General features: G+C 47.2%; 1 protein-coding gene across 3 annotated transcripts in view; it reads right to left on the bottom strand.

Moving 5' to 3' along the window:
* FNBP1L (formin binding protein 1 like) overlaps window positions 1-21,055 on the bottom strand; it is a 1,167,050-nt gene that overhangs the window by 188,655 nt on the left and 957,340 nt on the right. For all 3 annotated transcript variants that reach the window (XM_069641836.1, XM_069641837.1, XM_069641838.1), the window contains one exon: window positions 8,482-8,614. In XM_069641836.1, coding sequence (XP_069497937.1) covers window positions 8,482-8,614 — 133 coding nt within the window. The remainder of the gene's footprint in view (window positions 1-8,481; window positions 8,615-21,055) is intronic.

Raw genomic sequence — 21,055 nt, 5'->3', positions numbered from 1 at the left:
TGTACCCCCACCCATGGGTGCCATAAAGGTATCCCACGGGTCCGTTCACCAAACCAAATGAAAGAGCTGCACCGCCAGGAGTCCCATCTGAACTCCTGTGTGGAAAACACGACAGAACACACGATAAAAAGCAGTAAAGGACAAGGATACGGAGGCCCTGTCCCTCCGATGCATTTCAGCATATCACATCTCCCATAGACAGACGTACCAAGAGTATGCAGGAGAGGGGACAGGACATAGTAGGATGGTATGCGTCGGAAGCAGATTATTGCAGACCGCTCCATTAGGTAGTCTCTTTTGTGACCAAGGTACACACACACACAGGGAAGTCTTTGCAGCATGAATATGTGCACACTGTTTGGCACCTTTTGTTTGTCATTGAGGTGGTTACTTAAGTACTCAGTAGATGTACCTCTTGGCATCAAACAAAACATATGTATGCCAAGTGGCTCACTTCTGAAAATTGCTATGCAATCGCCAGCTGGACCTTCCCATACATAAGGGTTAGCTTTCCAATGAGCGCTTCTTAAAAGAAGCATGCATATAGATCTGGCTGAATAGAAAGTTTAATTTCCAGTCGGTCTACGAAACCTAGCTTTTTGTCTAGAGTTTAAATATTTGGCATAATGTAATCCATTGCAAGTGGTCTTGTATAGTGCCCTTCGGCAACTATTTCTTGCCTCGCTGCGCGTGGCTCTGTAAGAAAGTGGGGGTGCAGAAAGTGTCAGCAGTTGAACAGAGGCAGATGCAACACCTGTTGTGTTGATGGGTATTCGGTGGGTTTGGCGGAGGCACTTGGGAGTAGGTTACCCCTAGGTAAGTGCCCAAGATGTGGCAAGACTACATCATTTTGGGTTGGGTTTATTGTTGGTGTGGGAGGGTGTGATGGGGCTAAAGAGCAGAGATTGCTCGCGAGGAGATTAGTGTTGATGTGCTAATGGCTAGGCCTGTATCGGCAGTCTCTAGGTGGATGTAGTGTAAGGTGGTAGGAGATCTTAGAGGAGGGTGGTTAGTCAGGGATGGGGCGGGGGGACTTGTGCCTCAAAAAGGTAAAACCACCTGCAACCCCACCCTCCTACCACTGGCCTCTTGCAGCCGGGTCCCATTTCACTATCTCACACCGTCACCATCAACCTCTCTCTTATTATAGATACACTAGCAAAAAGTACCCTTACTCTGCACAGGGTCTGCAGACATAACACTCATCGATTGAAGAAAATCAAGGCTCCTGAAGGTCGCTGATTTGAGTTGCTTTTCGCTTGATGTGCTTTGCACTCTGAAGTAAACTGCACCGAGAATGGGCATGTGTGTTAGGCTTAGACACACCGGAGCAGACGTGGAGGGCAGGCGAGAGTTGGAGTGATGCAGCATAGAAGGTCCTTCTATGTGCTCTCCCCACTCTTGCCTCAGCCTGGTGCGGTGCATTGCAGTGCAAATATCTCAAAAATGGTGCACCCTAGGGCCATGAAGCATGGTTTTCCAGCGTGTTCCTTGCCTCAATATGCTAGAAATTAGCTTTGTCTGGTCCTTTCACGACCGCATTGATATTTCACTGATTTGAGACAACCGTCTCAGGTGTGAACGGCTGAAATCCAGGGACAGGGGTAGAGTGTCCAAATGTCATGTAGCCAGCAATGTTAGGACCCTCCAAACGGGTAACTATGCAATATGTGGAATTTGATAAGTAACAAACAGAATATATATATGGAATACATTACACACCGTAATCGCATTTCTGATGTTTGGAGCTGCCTAGATTCACATGCTGTGCATAGACCGACATCGAGTGGAAGCTGCAGAGTATTCGTTTTTTTCAAAATTCGAAAAAGGGACGTCGACAGGGCGTGCCATTAATACTATCCCTAGTGTGACGTCCACTGTACCCACAGTCCTTCACGTGTCGAGGTCCCTCAGATTGTTTTGTTTCCAACTTGAGGTAGCATGAATTGTAGCGCGAGTACAGGTGTATCCAAGCAGACAAACTTAATCATCCAAGCACCTTCTCTCCAAGGGGAGGAAGGGGCGCATGTGAATCTAAGCACATATAGAAAAAAGATTACGGTGAGTAATGTATCCCTTCTGAGGCTTGTGGAATCTGCTTAGATCACATGCTGTCCATAGATTAGCGAGCAGTGTTAGGAGAAGGTGGTGGGTTGTGAGAAGGTTCATGGGCAAACAGATGTTTTAGAACCGCTTGTCCCACCTGTGTATCTGTCTTGGAATGTGTGTCAATGCAGTAGTGCTGAGGGAAAGTGTATACTGAGCTCCAAGTAGCTGCTTTGCAAATGCTGTCTAAGGGGACATTTGCAATAAATGCCAAAGTAGCTCCTGAGATCCTTGTGGAGTGAGCTCTTGGCTTAAAAGGCAATGTCTTGTCTGACAGAGAACAGCATAATTGTGTGCATCTGACTATCCATCTGGAGATGGCATTCTTGGAAATGCAGTCCCTCTCTCTGCCTGGGGCTATGGGGACAAACAGTTTGTCTGTTTTCCCTAGCGGTCTGGTCTTGTTTACATAGTAAATGACCGCCCTCCTCACATCTAGTGTGTGGAGTTTAACCTTAGATGAGCTTTGTGGGTTCTGAAAGAAAGCCGGAAGCTAATGGACTGGTTCACATGAACTTTTGAGATTAACTTAGGAGAGAATATAGGATGAGTACGTAAAACCAGTTTGTCCTTGTGTATGACAAAGAAAGGATCCTGCACCGACAATGCTTGCAATTCACTAACTCTTCTTATAGAAGTAATAGCCACTAAGAAGGCAGTCAGGTGTTTAAGATTTGACTTGTGCAACGGCTCGAAAGGGGATCCCATGAGCTTATCGAGTACTACATTGAGATCCCATCCTGGCGGTGGGTTTGAAATTGGAGGGTGGAGTCTCTCTACTCCCTCCATGAATGCCTTGATGACCGGTCCCTTCCACCACAATACTTTATTGTGGGAGGTGGTGTAAGCCGACGGGGCTGCCAGGTGGACTTTTATAGAGTTGAATACTAACCCCTAGTCTAGCAAGTGGAGCATATAGTTTAGAATGTGGGATGGGTACATTCTATGGTATTAATTTGTTGAGACTGGCACCAAATTACAAATATCCTCTACTTGTCGAAATAACAGTGTCTAGTGTGTGGCTTTCGTGCCTCCTTGAGGATATCCATACACCTTTGTGGTAGGTTAAGATGTCCAAACTCTGACTTCAGAAGCACCGCTGCCAAGTTCAAGTGAGCTTGTGGGTGCACTGTTAATCCCCAGTGCTGAGTGAGTAAGTTGGTCTGGCACAGGAGCTTGATGGGGTCGCACATCACCAGTTGCGCAGATAAGGATCCCATTGCTGTCTTGCCCACATAGGAGCAACTAGGATGAGCGTCGCTTGTTCCTTGTTAATGGTTATTTGTTTCGCACACTATCACCACCGGAGTGGTCCCCTGGCGGATCTGAAAAGGAAAAGAGGGAGGGGGAAGGGGTGAAGTTAGTGGGAATGAGCGGGATAAGCGCAAGTGAGCAGTGATGTGCTGTTGGCAGCTTCAGTTCGTTTAACACAGTTCGCTGACCTTGGGGGTGCTTTAACGGTCGGTAGCCATCGTGTGCTGTTGTGCAAAGCTATGTGTGGTTGGTTTTGTTGTTGCGGTGTAGTGAAGTTTGTTGTGCTTTAGGGTTGTGGTTGGTTAGAGTTTGAGAGGTGTATGCAGAGGGGTGAGATTGTAAGTGGGTTGGTTATTGCCCTCGTTATCTAGAGGTGATAAGTGCTAAATTTCCACATTCTTTCTAGGCGTGGCTCGTGAATATCTCCGCATTTCTATCTAGATCCGGCATTGGCTAATATTCACAATCCTGTCTTTATATAACACATGCCCATATTCACTATTATATCCAGATGTGGCACTGACCGACCTTAAAAATGATTATAATTTTTTTTTTTTAAATACAAACCTGTCTAGATGCGAATCAAGCTAGCATTTACAATTCTATCTGAATATGGAATTGTTAATATCTCCTATGCAGTCTAAATGTGGCAATGGCTAATATTCGCTATTCTATCTAGATGTGAAACCGGCCGACACTCAAGATCCTTTTCTAGATGTGACGCACACTAATGTTCACAATTCTGAGTGTGCACTTTCTAACATTCACGATTCTATCCAAATGTGGTACTTACAAACCTTCACAATCCTATATAAATGTGACGCAGGCTGATGTTCACAATTCTATCTAATTGTGGTACTTGCTAACATTCAAAATTCTATCTAATTATGGCACTTGCTAATGCTCATGGAGTGGGTAAGGTTGTTGGATAGTGTTGGGCATGTATGCTAATTTCGCTTGTGTTCAATTCCACCTAGCGTCATCTTGCTTGTTGTAGGAGTTTCCCTGAGTCGGTTCTGGGTGTTGTCGGTGCCATCATATATTCTGTTCTGTGTTTCTCCTGTTTTATTGTTTAGTAGTTTCAATTTGGTTCCAAGGTGTTGAAGAGCCAAGTTTTAATAAGTGTTCTAAATTTTAGGTGGTCTTTGTGTTTCTTATTTCTTTCAGGATGTTGTTCCAGGTTTTTGCGTCCAGGTGGGAGGAAGAGTAGCCCCCTATTTTTTTTTTATTTTTTTAATTTTCTTTTTTTTTTTTAAGTATGGTTATGTTTCCAGGCGGATTTCATTGCTGGATTTGAGGAGTCTCGTTGGCTTGTAGATTGTTATTTTCTTTTGTAGGAATTCAGCTCCCTGTCCACTGATTGCCCTGTGTGCTATGCGCATTGTTTTGAACGTGATAGAATGTTCGATTGGGAGCCAATGTAGTATTTATAGTGCTGGAGTGATGTGGTCTCTTCTGGATAGTTTGAGGAGGAGTCTGGCTGCTGCATTTTGGATACATTGTCATTTATTCAGGAGGTATTCTGGCATCCTGAGGTAGAGGCTGTTTGCGTAGTCGGTGCTTGACATGATGAAGGCGACGATAGTCCAGAGTTTTGTGGGTGAAGGAGAGGAAAGTTTCTTCTTGTGTGAAGGAGGAAGAAGCATTACTTGATTATTGCGTTTACTTGTGGTTCTAAGGTAAGGGTGTTGTCCATTAGCACTCCCAGATTTTATCCCAGACACTTAGATGGTGTGGGCGCAGGTCCCATTTCCATCAGCCAAGGAATGCAGGTGTTGTTCTCTTGGTGTTTGGATATAATCATGATTTCTGTCTTTCCTGGGTTGATTTTCAAGTTGTTGGCGTTCATCCAGTCAAAGACTTCTTTCAGATATTCTATTAGGGTTGAGTGATTGGCTTGAGTATCTTCGATTTTGTAGATGATTTGAGTGTTGTCTGCATAGTTGTAGCATGTAATTTTGTATTTTTTGAAGATTCTGATTACTGGAGTCTGTTAGATGTTGAAGTATAGCGGTGATAGTGAGAATCCTTGTGGTACCACAGTCATTAACTTGTGGAGTAGATTTAAAGGGTTTTATCCATACGTTTTCTGTTCGGTCGGCTAGGAATGATTTAATGCAGAGTAGTACCATGTCGGGTATACCTATATCTTCCAATCTTTTGGTTAGGGTGTCATGGCTTACTGTGTTGAAGGCTGCAGAGAGTTCTTGCAGAATCTGAGCCAGGATTGTGTTGCGTTTGCTTCTAGGTCGTCCCAGATGGATAGTGCCGATTCTGTTCCTCTTGCGGGTCTGAAGCGGATTTGTGCTTGGTCTAGCAAGTGGTGTTTTTATACATGTTGTTGGGTTAATTTGAATACGCAAGTTTCTAGGAGTTTGCCGGGTAGGGAATGTTTGAAATCGGTCTGTAGTTGGAGGTCTTCCACCTCGCCACTTGTGTTTTTTAAGAGCGGCTTAATATATGCTGATTTGATGGATTGTGGTACTGTTCCTGTTGTGAGTGAAAGATTTAAGACATTTCTGTAGTATTCTGATGGTGTTCCTTGTGCGAGGATTGATTTGTAGATGTCTGGGGGGCAGGGATGCATGGGGGATCCCGGTTTCTTGCTGTGTTTTACCAGCTTGACGAAGGCCTCTGCTGATATTTCCAGGATGCTTTGGAGTTTGTGATGTGGCTCCTCGTCAGGTCCGGTTAGTTGAGTGTTAGGGTTGGTTGGTCTGTTTTGTATGATTTGTCGGGTGTCATTGATTGTGTTCTTGAAATGGTCAGTCAAGTCATTGCATATTTTCTCTGAGGGGGTTGGCATGTTGTCACAACTAGGTGGGTTTCACATTTCTTTTATGATGTTGAACATCTCTTTTTGTGTGTTGGCGGCATTGGTGATTCTGTCATCATAATGCCTTCTCTGACTTTTGAATTTCCTTCTTGTATGATCGGATTTGTTTCTGGAACTGGGTTTTCTTATCTTGGTTGTATTCTTTCCTCCATTCCAATTCCAGCTTCTTGTTCTTTTTCATGGTGCTTAGTAGTGGGGTGAACCAATTTTCCATTGCTTTTTTTCTTGAGTGGCTAAATGGTTTTTCTGCGGCAATGTTTTCGATTGCATCAGCAATCCATTTGTGGAGTAGCTCAACTTTCCCGTCTAGGTCTGCCTTCTCCAGTTCTGCTGCTGAAGGTTTGGGCATCTCCAGTTGTTCCATTAGGTTGCTTGCTTTGACTGTTTTACAGTTTCTTTTTGTTGTGGTTGTGAGCTTGAGGGGCAGGATGCCGACTCGAGTTGGTAGTGTGATCACGGATGGGATGATGAGATGGTCGCGCCACAATATTTGTATTGGTGGTGCCGTGGTGATAAGTGCTTTTCTTGGCGAAGATTGCCTCAAGGGTGTGTCCTGCCAAGTGTGTTGCTCCTTTGACCAACTCTTGTAATTTCATGGTTGTTAGCTGTCCAATTAGTGAGTTTTGAGAGTTGGCGTGTTTTTCTTCTAACCAAATGTTGAAGCCCCCAGGATTATTAAATGTTCGTGCTCAATGGCTATGTTGGTGGTGGCTTCTATGAAGTTGTCGACAAAGGTTGCATCGTAGGTCGGTGGTCTGTAAACCAGTATGAATTTGAAGTTTGTTTTTGGATTCGCTGATAGGTGTATGACCATGGTTTCGCATTTGATGATGTTAAGAGGTTTGTCTGTTTTTACTTTCAGGTGTTCTTTGAATGCTATTGCGAGGCCTCCTTTTGTATTTTTCCTGTTTACCTAAAGGCATTTGAAGTTGCTGGTGAGGTAGCTTTGGCGTGCGATTTTGTAGTTGTCATCCAGCCAGGTTTCTGTAATGAATAGGATGTCAATGCCGTTATCGCAGAGAAGGCCAAAGATCTCTGATGAGTGTTTTGACATGGATCTTGCGTTTATTAGGTTGCAGTGGAGTTTAAAAGGTGTAGTTTGGTTTGTGTTTTATTGTTGGCGTTGTCTTCCGACTGGTGTTAAGGTTTCCTTTCAGGTCGATATCTAGTTTAGGTGTTGGTACAGTTGTGTCCGTCGGCGAAGAGCTCTTCTAGGATCATTCTTGGGTTTTTGTTTTCATCAGGCTCCTCTTCTAGATTTTGTGGCTGTCGAGCAGAAGGTGCTCTTGTCCAACCCCTGTATCCCTTTAACACTTACCCAAACCCATACCCTAACACTTACCCTGACAATTTTAGCAGGTGTACATGTTGAAAATACATAAATCCGAATCTGGCAAAAAAAAGGTCATATGTTACAAAAAAAGGCTTCACGGCACAGGAAATGGTAGAGGAAAGGAGAAACATTTACACTGCAGAAAAGGTCACTGCCATTTGGATTGGAAGATGAAAGTTAAAAGCGTAAAACCTGAAATATTACTGCCAATTCTCGTAATGGTGGTCATCTGTTAATGAAATCATTTCATTGAGCGAGTGCATTTTTGTACTAACTTTTACACGGCACCAAAACAATTAAAGGTGGCAGGTTCAAAGAGTGACAACCCGTCTGTGGCAAACGAGGATTACTCAGTGCAGTAATAATCACACAGTGGCAAAGCTATGACCCATTTCCAAGTGGTTTTAACAGCAATGCTAGCTACTAACTACCTCAGGTGCATCAGTCAACCAGCTTGCTCTGGACAGGGGCAAGCGCACACCTTTCTCATACTCATGTCTGGCCTCCTTTGGCCCCTCTTCACACTGGACAGCCCTTCCGTCTCCCCATCTTCTGAACCCCTCACTGCTTAATCCCGCTAGTTGCCTGCGCTCTGAGACCAGAACGCCCCTCTTCTCCAGCCCACGTAGTGCACATGCTCTTCTTGCAATATGGATTGTCCCGAATTCTGGTCCTCACCACCTCAGTCTACACACACCAAGGTAATCCAAGAGGGGTTCATCTCAGAGTCCCAGCTTCAATTTGCAGGACTTTCACGTTCAGTGTACACTTAGCACCTCAGGGGATTAGCCAACAGGGTACCAATTGTCACCATAGCCTCGGTGGCAGCTTTCACCTGCCAGTAACCACACTTAGGCCCACATTAGCTTGGGCCCTAGATTGTTATGGCCACCGCAGAGAGTATGATGCCTTAAATAGTTTGAATTTTAACAAGCTAGAAAAAACAAATTACCTCATTCTTGTTAATTTCCATTCGGAGACGGTCGATGTTACCCATTGTTTCAACTAATTTTGGCTGCAAACTAACTGGATCGCCCATTTGTGGATTTTTCTCGTAGACATCTTTCATTTTAATCAATGCATCTCTGGAGAAAAGAGATAGACAAGCTATGCAATTAACTGGAAACATTGATATATTTGTTAAAGTACATGCAATATTGAAATAAAATGCTCCCAAAAAACATATGGCAAGTACAGGGCTGCCAAAGTGTCATACGTCATGTATGCAAAATGTATAGGTCAATACTAGAACACCTGCAACTAGTATGCAAGCCAGGTAAGTGTCAACTATTCACCAGCATCTGTAAGTGGATGTTAAATCTCACACTTTGTAAACAGTTTGGGAGCAATGGGTCAACCAACAGTGAACATGATATTCTAACCCGGCTGATTATTAGATTTCCTAGATTTCAGGTGGAAGGGTTATTTTTCCAAGCTTTGATAAACCCAACAAAACTTTTCTGGTATTCGCTACACATGCCTCCAAACTCCAACCACAAGGCTGTCAGATAATCTGAACACAGCTGAGGGCATGCTGGAGAAAATGTTGTGCGTCTATTCATGGCGACACGCATGCAGGAGGTCTGGATAAAATGGAAAAGTATGAAAAGACAGGCTGAAGGAAAAGGTGAATTCCCATTATAGAGGAGGTTGTGGTATGGTGAGTAATACGTGTTTTCATGGACTGCCATTTAAACGTTTGCACTTTCGGTTGAACTCGATTTACTACCCATCCATACACATGTAAATGTGGGGGTAGAGGAGTAGACAGGCTGGGGTCGTGAGTGAGAGGGATGCAGCGTGGGCTGGTGGGTGGTGGCTGGGGGACGATACCCATAAACCAAAAAAACGGATTGAATTCATGACAACCAAAAGTGCACAAAGAAATGCAGACTTTTAAATAGCAGTCTAACAAAAGACATAGAACCAATATGGTGAATGCCTGCAGTAAAGCTAACTTGTTTGGAGAGTACTTTGCCAGCGTCCATAGTGTTGGTAATTATGCCCCTGCTGATAGACCAGAGATGAAGATTTGTTTATGAAAGTGAATTGGAGCGTCTCGGAAAGCTGTGGTCGGAGCCATCAATTTTTCCATGGTCAAGTGGGAGAAGGGCCCCCAGTCGGGTTTTTACTTGGAATTCTGGTACTTGTGGTGTTGCTAACTTTCAAAGAAAAACGCTGCAAGTTACAGAACGCAAAGGGGAAAAAAAAGAGGCCTGGATATCCTTCTCATGCATGGCCAGCGGAAACTTGAGAGCTGTGTGTGGAGGAATGGTGAAGCTATGGAAATTACTTTTTTCCAGTGTGTACTGCAGAAAGTCTTAAATAAGAGTAGGAATTCAAGTCCTAAAGGGATGGAGTAAATATCTATTTCTAGCAGAAGGGTGCAGAAGTAAGGCGTGGACCCAAAAGGTGACAGTTTTAGTTATAAACTTTTATTAACCAATAAAAGGGTTGGGGAAAACAAGCTCTGTCCCTAAAGCAGAGTGGTTTTCCCTGCCTCAAAGAAATCGAATGCAAACATCAGGATGTTCAATAAATAGTCCCCCACTGCCACGGCCAAAAACCCTGCTTGTGACCGTAACACTAATAACTTAAACCTAATGTGCAAGGATACTATATTCACAACTAAAGTGGTAATGAAAGTTCTTGCAACAGAATGTTTTCCATGTCTCGGGTTGTCAATTAAAGCAAGTGTTCCTTTTCCACAAAGTAATATTTGCATATCCAGGGATTAGATCCTGTCCCCTGGATTCATTCGTGTTTCAGTTCACAGGTAGGATTCCCTCTGCTCCTTATGTGGGTTCTTGACAGGGGAAAACTAACTCCAAAAGTAAACCTTGTTCACTCGGCCAGGACGACTGGTCTCCCTTTCCCGGGCTTTCCCCAAAGGTGTACCAAACGTCCTCTGCTTTTCCGTGCTTTGACTGAACTTCCCATTAATCTTTGCCTTATAAATGATCTGGGTCCCAGAACCCGCACTGAGGTATTATAACAGCTTGGTATACACTCTCCTTCCAAGCATATATGTTTTTCTTGTTGGTCTTGTTTCTCTTAGGGTCCCCAAACCCTCTTGTTCTCTGGCTTTCGTAAGGCTGCAGGTCCCAGACTCGCATTGCAGTTTCACAGTAGCTTGGTTTACTCGCCTTCCAACCATATGTTTCCCTTTGGAACGTCTGTTTCTCTCTCAGGGTCCAAGAACTTCTGAGTCTCTGGCTCTTATATGGGTGTGGGTCCCAGACTTACACTAACTTAGGTGGCCCTGACCTATTACGCATTACTGTTTGCTCTGCATTGTGTTAAACTAGGGTGCTTTTCTCCCCTCGCAGGATTCTCATACTTAGGTGGCCCTGACCTACTACGCATTACTGTTTGTTCTGCATTGTGTTAAACTAGGGTGCTTTTCTCCCCTCGCAGGATTCTCATACTTAGGTGGCCCTGACCTACTACGCATTACTGTTTGTTCTGCATTGTGTTAAACTAGGGTGCTTTTCTCCCCTCGCAGGATTCTCAAACTTAGGTGGCCCTGACCTATTACGCATTACTGTTTGCTCTGCTTTGTGGTAAACTAGTGCCCTCCACTCACTTCCTGTCTGCATACTCGTGTCGTCCGCCTCCCCTCCTACTCCATGGTGCTCTCTATCTCGCCTATCTACTCTAACTGCTTCTCCATTGACTATCCTGCTCTCCTCACTAAATCCGGTAGGAAAAAGTTTAAAAAGGACATCCTGGTCTCCAACCCAGGCCTCCCTATCGCTGACACCTACACGAGCGCCTGCTCCAAGGAAACTCTCACTGACATTCTCTTCTTCGTGCCTTCACCTGACCTATGGACCCTTCACATGGTCGCTGTGCTCTCTCCTTTCTCCACCTCTCCCATTAATGGTGGCACCCGTTGGGATGTCCTCTTGGCCCCTTTCCACTCCTCTAAAGCCATCATTAATGTCTATGCTAACGGGACCGTCTTGGTCCAAGGCCCTCAGGCCAACCTTCACCTCTTTGATAGACGCTTCCCATGCCTCATCAACTTCCTCTCCGCTCCCGCTGTCCCCCCTCCTCTGTCCTCGGCTACCTTGCCTCTCCCCTCCCTCCCTGCCCCTTCTCTTGCTCCCTCTTCAACTCCTTCTCTAACACCTCTGCAGGGCGTACCTCTGATCTGTACCCCTCCCCGGAAGTTTTTCAAGGGTGGCAACCTTCTCCACATTGCCACTCTAAACTCTCGCTCTGCCATCAAGCACTCCTCTGATATCTGTCGCCTTCTTGAGGAACTGGACCTCGACGTCCTCGGTCTCACTGAGACTTGGTTCACTGCCAGCTCTGCCACCAGCTTCGACACACTCCTACCTGACGGCTACAAGATCCTCTCCGTGCCCAGGCCCAACCGTTCAGGGGGTGGTGTTGCCCTTATCTTCCCTGAGTGGATTCCTGCCACTGTCACTCCTACGCAGACCTACTCCTCTTTTGAATGTCTTGTCTGCCGACTTTCTCTCTCTCCTAGCCATTCCCTTACCGTGGCTACTATCTATCGGCCACCTGGTCAAATTTCCTCCTTCCTCTCTGAGTGGGCTGACCTCTCCTCCTCACTCCTGTCCTCAACCACCCAACTCCTCTTTCTCGGTGACTTCAACATCCACCTCGATGCCTCCTGTCCCCCCACTGGTCTCTTCCGCGAACTCTGCAACTCTCTCTCACTCTCTATTCTCCCGTCTGGGCCTACTCACTCTGCAGGGCACACTCTTGATGCTCTGATCTCTTCTGACCTTCCCCTCTCCCTCCCTCTCTCCACTCCTCTCTCCTGGAGCGATCACTTTCTCCTATCCTCCCACCTCTCCCTCCCTACCCCACAGGCAAAGCCACCCTCTTCACTGCCACCCACCTTCTCGGTCATCCGACCCATGAAGCGCGTGTCAGTTGAGGCTTTCGCTGCTACCTTCTCGCCCCCTTCTCCCCCCTCGGCTGACTCCCACCCTGACACAGCCCTCTCCATGCTCTATTCCTCTATATCTGATACTCTCGATATCCTTGCTCCCGTCATGAGAATCCGCCTGAAGCCCAAAGCCAAATGTAACTCCTGGTATGACTCGGATCTCGTCACCCTAAAACGCAAGTGCAGGGTGGCAGAGAGGAAATGGCGTGCTTCATGTTCATCCTCTGACAAACTGGCCTGCCGCCTGCTCCAAAGGCAATACCGGCTCTCCATTCTCACCAAGAAGAGAGCACTTATCCAAGCCCGCATCTCTGAGGCATCTAACAACTCGGCCGAACTCTTTAAAATCTGCAAGGAGCTGGCCAACCCTGCTGCAGTCTCTACCTCTCTTGTCCCCTCCCAGGCCCTCTGCACTGCACTGGCCTCGCACTTCATCTCAAAAACTCAGGACATCCTGTCCTCGCTCTCCTCCTCTCTCCTCCCTCCCTCTCTTCCCGGCTCTTCCTCTTGCTCTCTTGCAGCCGCCCCTCCGCCCTCCTTCTCTGCTTTTCCACCTTTTTCTGCTGATGAGGTTTCCAGACAAGTCCGATCCATGAAAGCCTCGTCTAAACAGGTTCACCCCTGTTCCTCCAAAACCATCAAGGACCACATCGACTCCCTGGCTCCTGCCCTGGCTGACTTTTGCAACCACTCATTCGCCTCTGGAGTCTTCCCATCCCCCCTCAAGCACTCCCTTGTGCACCCCCTCCTCAAGAAACCCTCTTCCGACCCCTCCTGCCCGGCCAACTATCGCCCAATCTCCATTACTCCCTTCCTGGGCAAGCTCCTGGAGAAACTGGCCATCTCCCAGCTTAACCTCCATGCTGAATATGTTGGTAATCTTCATGACCATCAATCCGGCTTCAGAGCGGCCAGAAGCACGGAAACTGCTCTCCTGAACATCCGTGAGGACCTGCTCCTGAACCTCGATTCCAACACTCCATGTGTTCTCATTCTGCTCGATCTCTCCTCTGCCTTTGACACTGTCAACCATGCCATCCTGCTCAACCGTCTCCGTGATAACCTGGGTATCACTGGTCAGGCTCTGGCATGGCTGACCTCTTTCCTTTCCGGTCGACCCTCCCAGGTCCAAATGGGCTCCTTCCTCTCTGACATCTTTTTCTCCACCTGTGGTGTCCCCCAGGGATCCAACCTCTCTCCCTGGCTTTTCAACCAGTATCTGGCACTCCTTGCCCACCGCATCGCCGCTCTCTGCCCCCACTTCCAGTGCTATGCGGACGATACCCAGCTCATTTTCAGGCTACCCTCGGCCTCCTCCTCTCCTTCCCTCATCTCCGACTGTCTGCTATCCAGGAATGGTGTGCCGCCAATGACCTCTGCCTTAACGCCAGTAAGACTGAGATTCTACTCATCGGCACACTCACTCCCTCCTTCCCTGCAGCTCTCTGGCCGGCCTCCCTTGGCCCCCTTCCTGCCCCTACCTGCAAGGCTAAAAACCTCGGGGTCATCTTCGACTCCACACTCTCCTTCTCTCCTCATATATCTGACGTCTCTAAGAAGTCACACTACCAGCTGCACCTCCTCAGAGGTATTCTTCCCTTCCTCTCCTTCCCCCAGAAGCTCACTGTCTCCCGAGCCCTGGTTCTCTCAAGGCTGGACTACTGTAACAGCCTCTATCTTAATCTGCCTGCCTCCACTCTCCGCCCTCTGCAACTTATCCAGAACAGAACTGCGAGACTTGTCCTTGGCCTCAAGCCCAGGGACCGTATCTCTCCAGGACTGAAATCTCTTCACTGGCTCCCAGTGGCTGCGAGGATTAAGTTCAAAACCCTCTGCATTGTCCACAAGGCCTTCTGGGGCTTGGGGCCTAAATACCTTCAACTCTCTCTTCCTAAATATCTTCCTTCACGAGCCCTTCGCTCATCCGTCTCCAACTCCCTCATGGTCAGCCGCTTCTCGAAGCAACGAGCTGGGGGTAGATCTCTCTCCGCAGCAGGGTCCTCCCTCTGGAACAGCCTTCCTGCCTCCCTGAAACTCGAGGAGAACCATCTCCGGTTCCGGAAGCACCTCAAAACCTTCCTCTTCGCTTCTGCCTTCTCTCTCCCTCTCCCCTGCTAAACCTGCTTAACTCCCCACTGAACTCTGCACTAAACCTGCATCTGGGCCACTCTCAGTGACCTCGGTCCAGGGCCCAGCCACTCTCCACTTGCACTGCCTCCCTGGCTCCCCCTGCACTGTGGGACTGTCACTATCCCTACAGCCCCCTTCCCAGCACTTGCTCTGCACTTACCTCGCACTTGCCACCAGCTGGCCCTTTTATTTATTATTTATTATTTTATTACGCTACTTACCTTGTACTGCACTTTCCCCCCCACCTCCTCCCCCTGCACTTTCTCCTTTTCCCCTTACCTCTGCACTTGCGCGATCTGAATGACACCTGGCCTAGTAGGATCGTTTGTCTGTCTTCCCCTTGTTTCCCTCCCTCCCTGCCTCGTCGCGCCTTGAAACACTTGTGTATAGGCGCGTTACAAATACCATATCATATCATAATGTCTCTTGCCTGCTTGGTTTACTCTCCTGCCAAGCATACACATTACTTTCTCTTGTTATTCCTGGGGTACCAAACCCTCATCTTGTGCTCTGCAGTTGGTCCCCGATTCCTCCTGGACCTCTAGCACCTCTCCGTCTGCCCGTGTGGTTTCTATCTTCCGATCAGCAGTGCTCCGCTGTGAGGCAGGACAGTGGTGGCTCTGATGGTTACTACTTCCTTCTCTGACTGAGGATTTGGCTTCCAGCAGTGTTCAGGTGTTGCGCTTAGACAGTGGTTGCTTCACCGTCTGCGGTTTCATTCTTGAGCTGCAGTTTTGCTCTACGGCAGCTTCACGGTCTTCGGGACGCCCGGAAGGTTGTTTGGCCAGCAGTGCTGGACTAACTTCATGCTCTCCTTTACCTCCGTGCACAATATCATGCATCGTCTCCCAGGTTTACTCGTCGGAGGGTGGCTGTCTTCATGTTGGTTTCCCTCTGCTATTTTGTATTGCCTTTGACCAAACAAATGCTGTGAGACTAGACCGGTCACTGCAGTTCTCTGGAGTGATCTTTGTGCTCCTGGTCATCTTCACAATACTAGCATTGGAAGTATATGGAACGACAATTGTGTTTTCAGTCAGGTCTAACATATTAGGTTGGTGGACTTTACAACAAAAGATTAGCACTGGAGGGAATTATTGGAGAAGGGTATACCGCATTCTCGGGGGATGGTCGTCCCTAATCCCATAAGGGTCTTCCTCTCCCATGCGATCCTCCCCCGGTGCACCACCCCCCAGTGGGATGATTTTACTGTGAAAGCACCTCCCTGGCCCCCTGGGAAAGCCCCCAAACCCCAGGGGAGAAGAGACGATTTGTCACCCTACCCAGATGGCCAGTAAATTGTTTGTAGATTTTGTTGTGTTCTTATTTAGAGGTGCAAGATATTTGTTTTCTGCCATCTAGCTGGAAGCAAGCAATCATCCTAATCTTGAAAGGGGGAAAGTTGGACAGTTCTTGTGAATCTTATTGCCATATACGCTGGACTAAATCATTCCTAGCAGACAGAACTGAAACCGTCTGGATCAAACCCTTCAAATCCACCCCACGAGTCAACGACTGTGGAGTACCACAAGGATCCTCACTATCTCCATTGTACTTCAACATCTACCAAACCCCTGTAATCAGAATCTTCAAGAAACGCAACATCAAATGCTACAACTATGCAGACGACACTCAAATCATCTACAAGATCGAAGACACCCAAGCCGATCATTCGAACCTAACCGACTGTCTAAAAGAAGTCTTCAACTGGATGAATGCCAACAACCTGAAAATCAACCCAGGAAAAACAGAAATCATGATCATATCCAAAGACCAAGAGAAGGAAACCGCCATCCCGTGGCCAACGGAAATGGGATCTATACCATCACCATCTAAGGTAGTAAAAAAATCTGGGAGTCCTGATGGACAACACCCTAACCTTAGAACCGCAAATAAACGCAACAGTCAAGAAATGCTTCTTCCTCCTCCACACTGCAAGAAAAATACTACCTTTCCTCTCCTTCACACACAAAACACTCACCATCGTCGGCCTCATCATGTCAAGTATCGACTATGCAAACAGCCTCTACTTCGGTATACCGGAATACCTACTGAAGAAGCTACAACGGATCCAAAACACTGCAGCCAGACTACTCCTCAAACTATCCAGAAGAGACCACATCACCCCGGCCCTAAAAACACTACACTGGCTCCCAGTAAAACAGCGTATCATCTTCAAAACAATGTGCATAACGCACAGGGCAATCAGCGGACAAGGAGCTGAATTCCTACAAAAAAAAATAACAATCTACAAGCCAACGAGACCACTCAGGTCAACCAACGAAATCCGACTGGAACAAAAACCTTACATCAAGAAGAAACTCGGAGGCACCGCTTTCTACCACCTAGCCGCGAAAACCTGGAACAACATCCCAAAATTAATAAGGAACACCAAAGACCACCTTAAATTCAGAAAATTACTAAAAACCTACCTCTTCAACACCGGAGAATAAAACCAAAACAACAATAAGACAAACGAATCATCAAAAAAGGACAGTGACAAACCGCTAGAACCGACAGAAGTACCCGGGGCACCAACAGGGCTGACGCTGGACACAGGGGTCCACCCGCGAGACACAGAGAAACGGATACAACTACTCCAGCCAACCCTTACCATCCCCCACCGCCCTTACAGCCACAACTAGGTCCCACGAGGCTGTGGAACAGACAATATACCACCAATCACCACACAACCGGGTGTATGGACACTAGCAGCGGCGCTAGTCATGTGGAGGGGGGGAGGAGCATGCAAGGTTATTAAGGGAGCGGGCGGAGGGGGCAGCTAGATCCTCAAACGGCCTCGAATGGAAAATCGGGCACATACCTCCTGAGGCTCAGGGTGTACAAGCATCCCGTCGGGTAAGATTACACGGTTCAGTCCAGGATAGAGATGACTAACGAATACCACTAACAATTTCCTTCTCTGCATACACCTCTCAAACTCCAAACCAAACACAACCACAAACCTCTAGCGCAGCAAACCGCACGAACTTCACTACACTGCAACAACAAAACAAAAAAAAAAACACAGACTCGCACATCAGCACACGACGACTACCGGCCGCATACACCCCAGGCCCAGCCGACGGAACCACCGGGCTGAGGCTGCCAACAGCACATCACTGCAATCTTGCACTTTTCCAGCCTCCACCCACTAACCCACCATCCCCCCCCTCTTTCAGAGCCGCCAGAGCGCCAGGGGACCACTCCGGTGGTGATAGTGCGCGGTACAAATGACCTTTAACATTAACATATAGCGTGGAATTCTGTGCTCTATAAGGTAATAGAGGTTGATGTATTTTTTAAAGAATTGGAGCAGAAATGGAGTATGTATCGAAATTAGTATTGGATGCTGTGCTTTGACTGACTGTGGATATTGAGGAAGCATTCATTTGTAAGGCATTTGATGGAGCCGTTTTTATAGATCCAAAGACAACATATGGTAGGGCTTGGATGGCAGATGTAAGGAAGGCATGGTATCAACAGTAAAATAGGCAAATGACCACAGAACAAGGGTGTTTAATGAACTTAAAGGGTTTGAAAAACCGCCATCTAATCCTAAATCTACAGATGGGAGCAAGCTAGGACCATCAAATAATAACACAGTCGTAGTAATGTCTTGTCAATATAAAAGGGCCCAATCAAATAAACCTATTGCCAATCCTTACCTCTAAATATAAATAGTGCGGGGAAACAATATTACGAAAAAGAAAGACGTGTTCACAAAATGATATGTCAGGATGTTCAGGCCATTGGCCTCCCTTCCCCACGTTTTCAGCACGTACAAGGCGGTACACTCAACCGTAGCACTCTGACTTCTTTAGCATGAGGCTACAGTTCAATCATTAGCATCAGGGCCTTCCGTGCCTAAGTCTCTTTCTTTGTCTTTCAAAGTCTCTTCATTCAGAGGACCTGATGTGACAAACAATAAGTTATTTCCCTCTTTTAGACTGTCACAAGTACTCAGTTTCTTAGGCGATTCACTTTGACCTCGGATCCCCTCAGCCGGTCTCAGATCCTCTCAACACAAAGTTCATAAATGATTTAGGCTTCCAATTTCTCGCAGGATATTCTCTCGGCTGAACCACGGTTCACTCCAGACCCGCCTCATCCGGGCTCAGAGCGCAGATTCACCCCTCAGTTGGTCTCAGATCGCTTTTAATACAATGTTAAATTAGTCTCCCTCCGCCAGGCTCGGACTAATTCCAATTTCCAATATAACTTTACACAAACTTGCTTTAACCAAAAGCTTTTAGCTGATCTCCCTCTGCCAGGCCGAGACCAACTTCATATATTTTTCCATCAACTATCGAATGTACACAGGGTTTTGCTTGAAAGTTGCAGGACCACTTTTGTTCCACAAATCTTTATCACTCTTCACATTTGCCACCTTTCAGCTGTATACCTAACAGACGAGATCCCATGTGGTGCCAGACCACTCCGTCTATTGTATTGTATCTTGGCTTCAAAGTTCATTCACTCATCTGCTGTTTAATTGTGTTTGCGTCGCTTGCCACATACGCTTCATACAATGTTCTCTTCAGTTTTCACTATACAAAGCTGCAGCTTGAAACCTTGGCTCCAACACAGACTATTCTGGTATCAGTCTCCCCAACTCACTAGCTGTGCAGAATTCACTGGTGCTGCTTTCTTGCAGGAGCCAAGGATAGTACCACAGCGGCAACTTATTCTACCCGCTGTGACTATTGACGCGGGAGAGCCCTAGTTACTTCTGACACAATGCAGGCATGTTCAGCCTTGATTCCTGGTCTTACGTTTCCTATTCTCGAAGGTTCATGAAAGTGACGGTCTTTTGTTAAAAAGGTCAAGGGAACTTCCCTCCTTGTAATACTCTTCGGTTTTGCAGTCTTTCACCTTGTATTAAACTGCCATCTTGGAACTGCTGCCTCGTGTGCTTTGCCTTGTGAGAGTGTGCTTTTGTGCTCAGCCTTTTATCCATGCGGGGAAGTGTAATGGAAGTCAGGTGTGTGTATGGTCAGCAGTAATTGTCTGATGCTGCCTGCCCATCGTATTTGGACATGTCAGGTATACAGCTCAGGTGTTAGTCCGTTTTCTCTTGTAGTGAGCTGTCCGTGAGGAAATGTTTGTGTTAGGAAAGGGGGGGGGTGGGGTGGTTGAGTTCCTAAGTATCCTACTTGATAGGATGGGGTAAAGGTGTTACAGGGACGGGGGTACTGTGTCTCACCATCCGGTGTCCCACTTCCACTCCCAGAAGACCCCTCACCAGGTGATCCTCCCGCACTGGTACACTCCCCAGGAACTGAATCCAAAAGTGATGGCTGTGTCCTGGATGCCTGGATGATAGATCCCCGGGGACTAGCAGGTGAGACACATTCAGGTTTCTCACATGGACTACTATAAACTATGAACAAAAAGGAAAACTGGAAATGTTTTGGGAGGACTGAACTTCAGTTCAGAGTAAGGGATATATTGTCCGATATCTTTCGCACAGAGAATGGAGCTCAACCGGGCAGTATCATTCCATTTTGTTTAGCAAGCAAGAGCAGGTACGGAAGAAGCTGTGGCGCTGTCATGTGTAGCAGAGAAATCTTCCACGGCTGGCATCATACTGCACAGTTTCCCATTGTATTTGTAGCAGGCAAGTGTAAAGGGGGCCCTGGCCTTTGCTAGAATGTTCCTGCATTCCAAAAGCAGCAAGTTGCGTCCAAATTCTCGGGCTGCAGTAGTCGGGTCATGAGGCTCAGGGACGCTGGATTAGTGTGCAGGATTGACCCTCCTTCTCTGAAGAGCAGGTCAGGAAGTGGAGGCAGTTGGATGGCTGGAACCACTGACTGATGGAGAAGGTCCGAGTACCAGATCTTCCTGGGCCACACCGGAGCAATGAGGATCATCTTGCAGTGGCAACATCTGAGTGTGTTGATCACTTGTAGCAACAGAGGAATCGGAGGGAATGCATACAGGAAGGGCCCCTCCCAAGGGAAAGAGAAGCCAGACTCCTCGGATGATAATAGTGGCTGGCAAACCTCTGACACTTGGGGTCGGTACTTGTCGCAAACAGGGTGATTTAAGGGAGACCCCACTGGTTGAAGAGACAAGACACTTGTGCTTGCAGAAGCTTCCACTCATGGCAGAACAGCAGCTCCCTGCTGAGAGTCTCTGCAATGGTGTCTTGAACACCGGCCAGGTGCAACGGGACAAGAAACAGTTCAGCGATGGCCCAGTGCCACATATTTTGTGCTTCCAGAGAAAGAGCAGGGGAGCCCGTCCCACCTGGTTTCCTGATGTAAATCATGGTGGTAGTGTTGTCCATGAAGGTCTGCACCACCATCCCCTGGAGCAAAGGTTGAAAATACTTGAGCCCAGAAAACTCCCCACAGTTCCAGGACGATGTGCAACAACTTCTCTTCTGGGAGCCAGGGGCCTCTGGCATAAGAATGTCCTGTGTAGGCGTCCCAAGCCTCCAAACGCTTCGGTCGTGATGGTCACC

Source organism: Ambystoma mexicanum, chromosome 1q (genome assembly GCF_040938575.1).
Source record: "Ambystoma mexicanum isolate Mex_15411 chromosome 1q, UKY_AmexF1_1, whole genome shotgun sequence".
NCBI lineage: Eukaryota > Metazoa > Chordata > Amphibia > Caudata > Ambystomatidae > Ambystoma > Ambystoma mexicanum.
The sequence above is the reverse complement of the archived record's forward strand: the minus strand, read 5'-3'. Positions and strand labels throughout refer to the sequence as shown.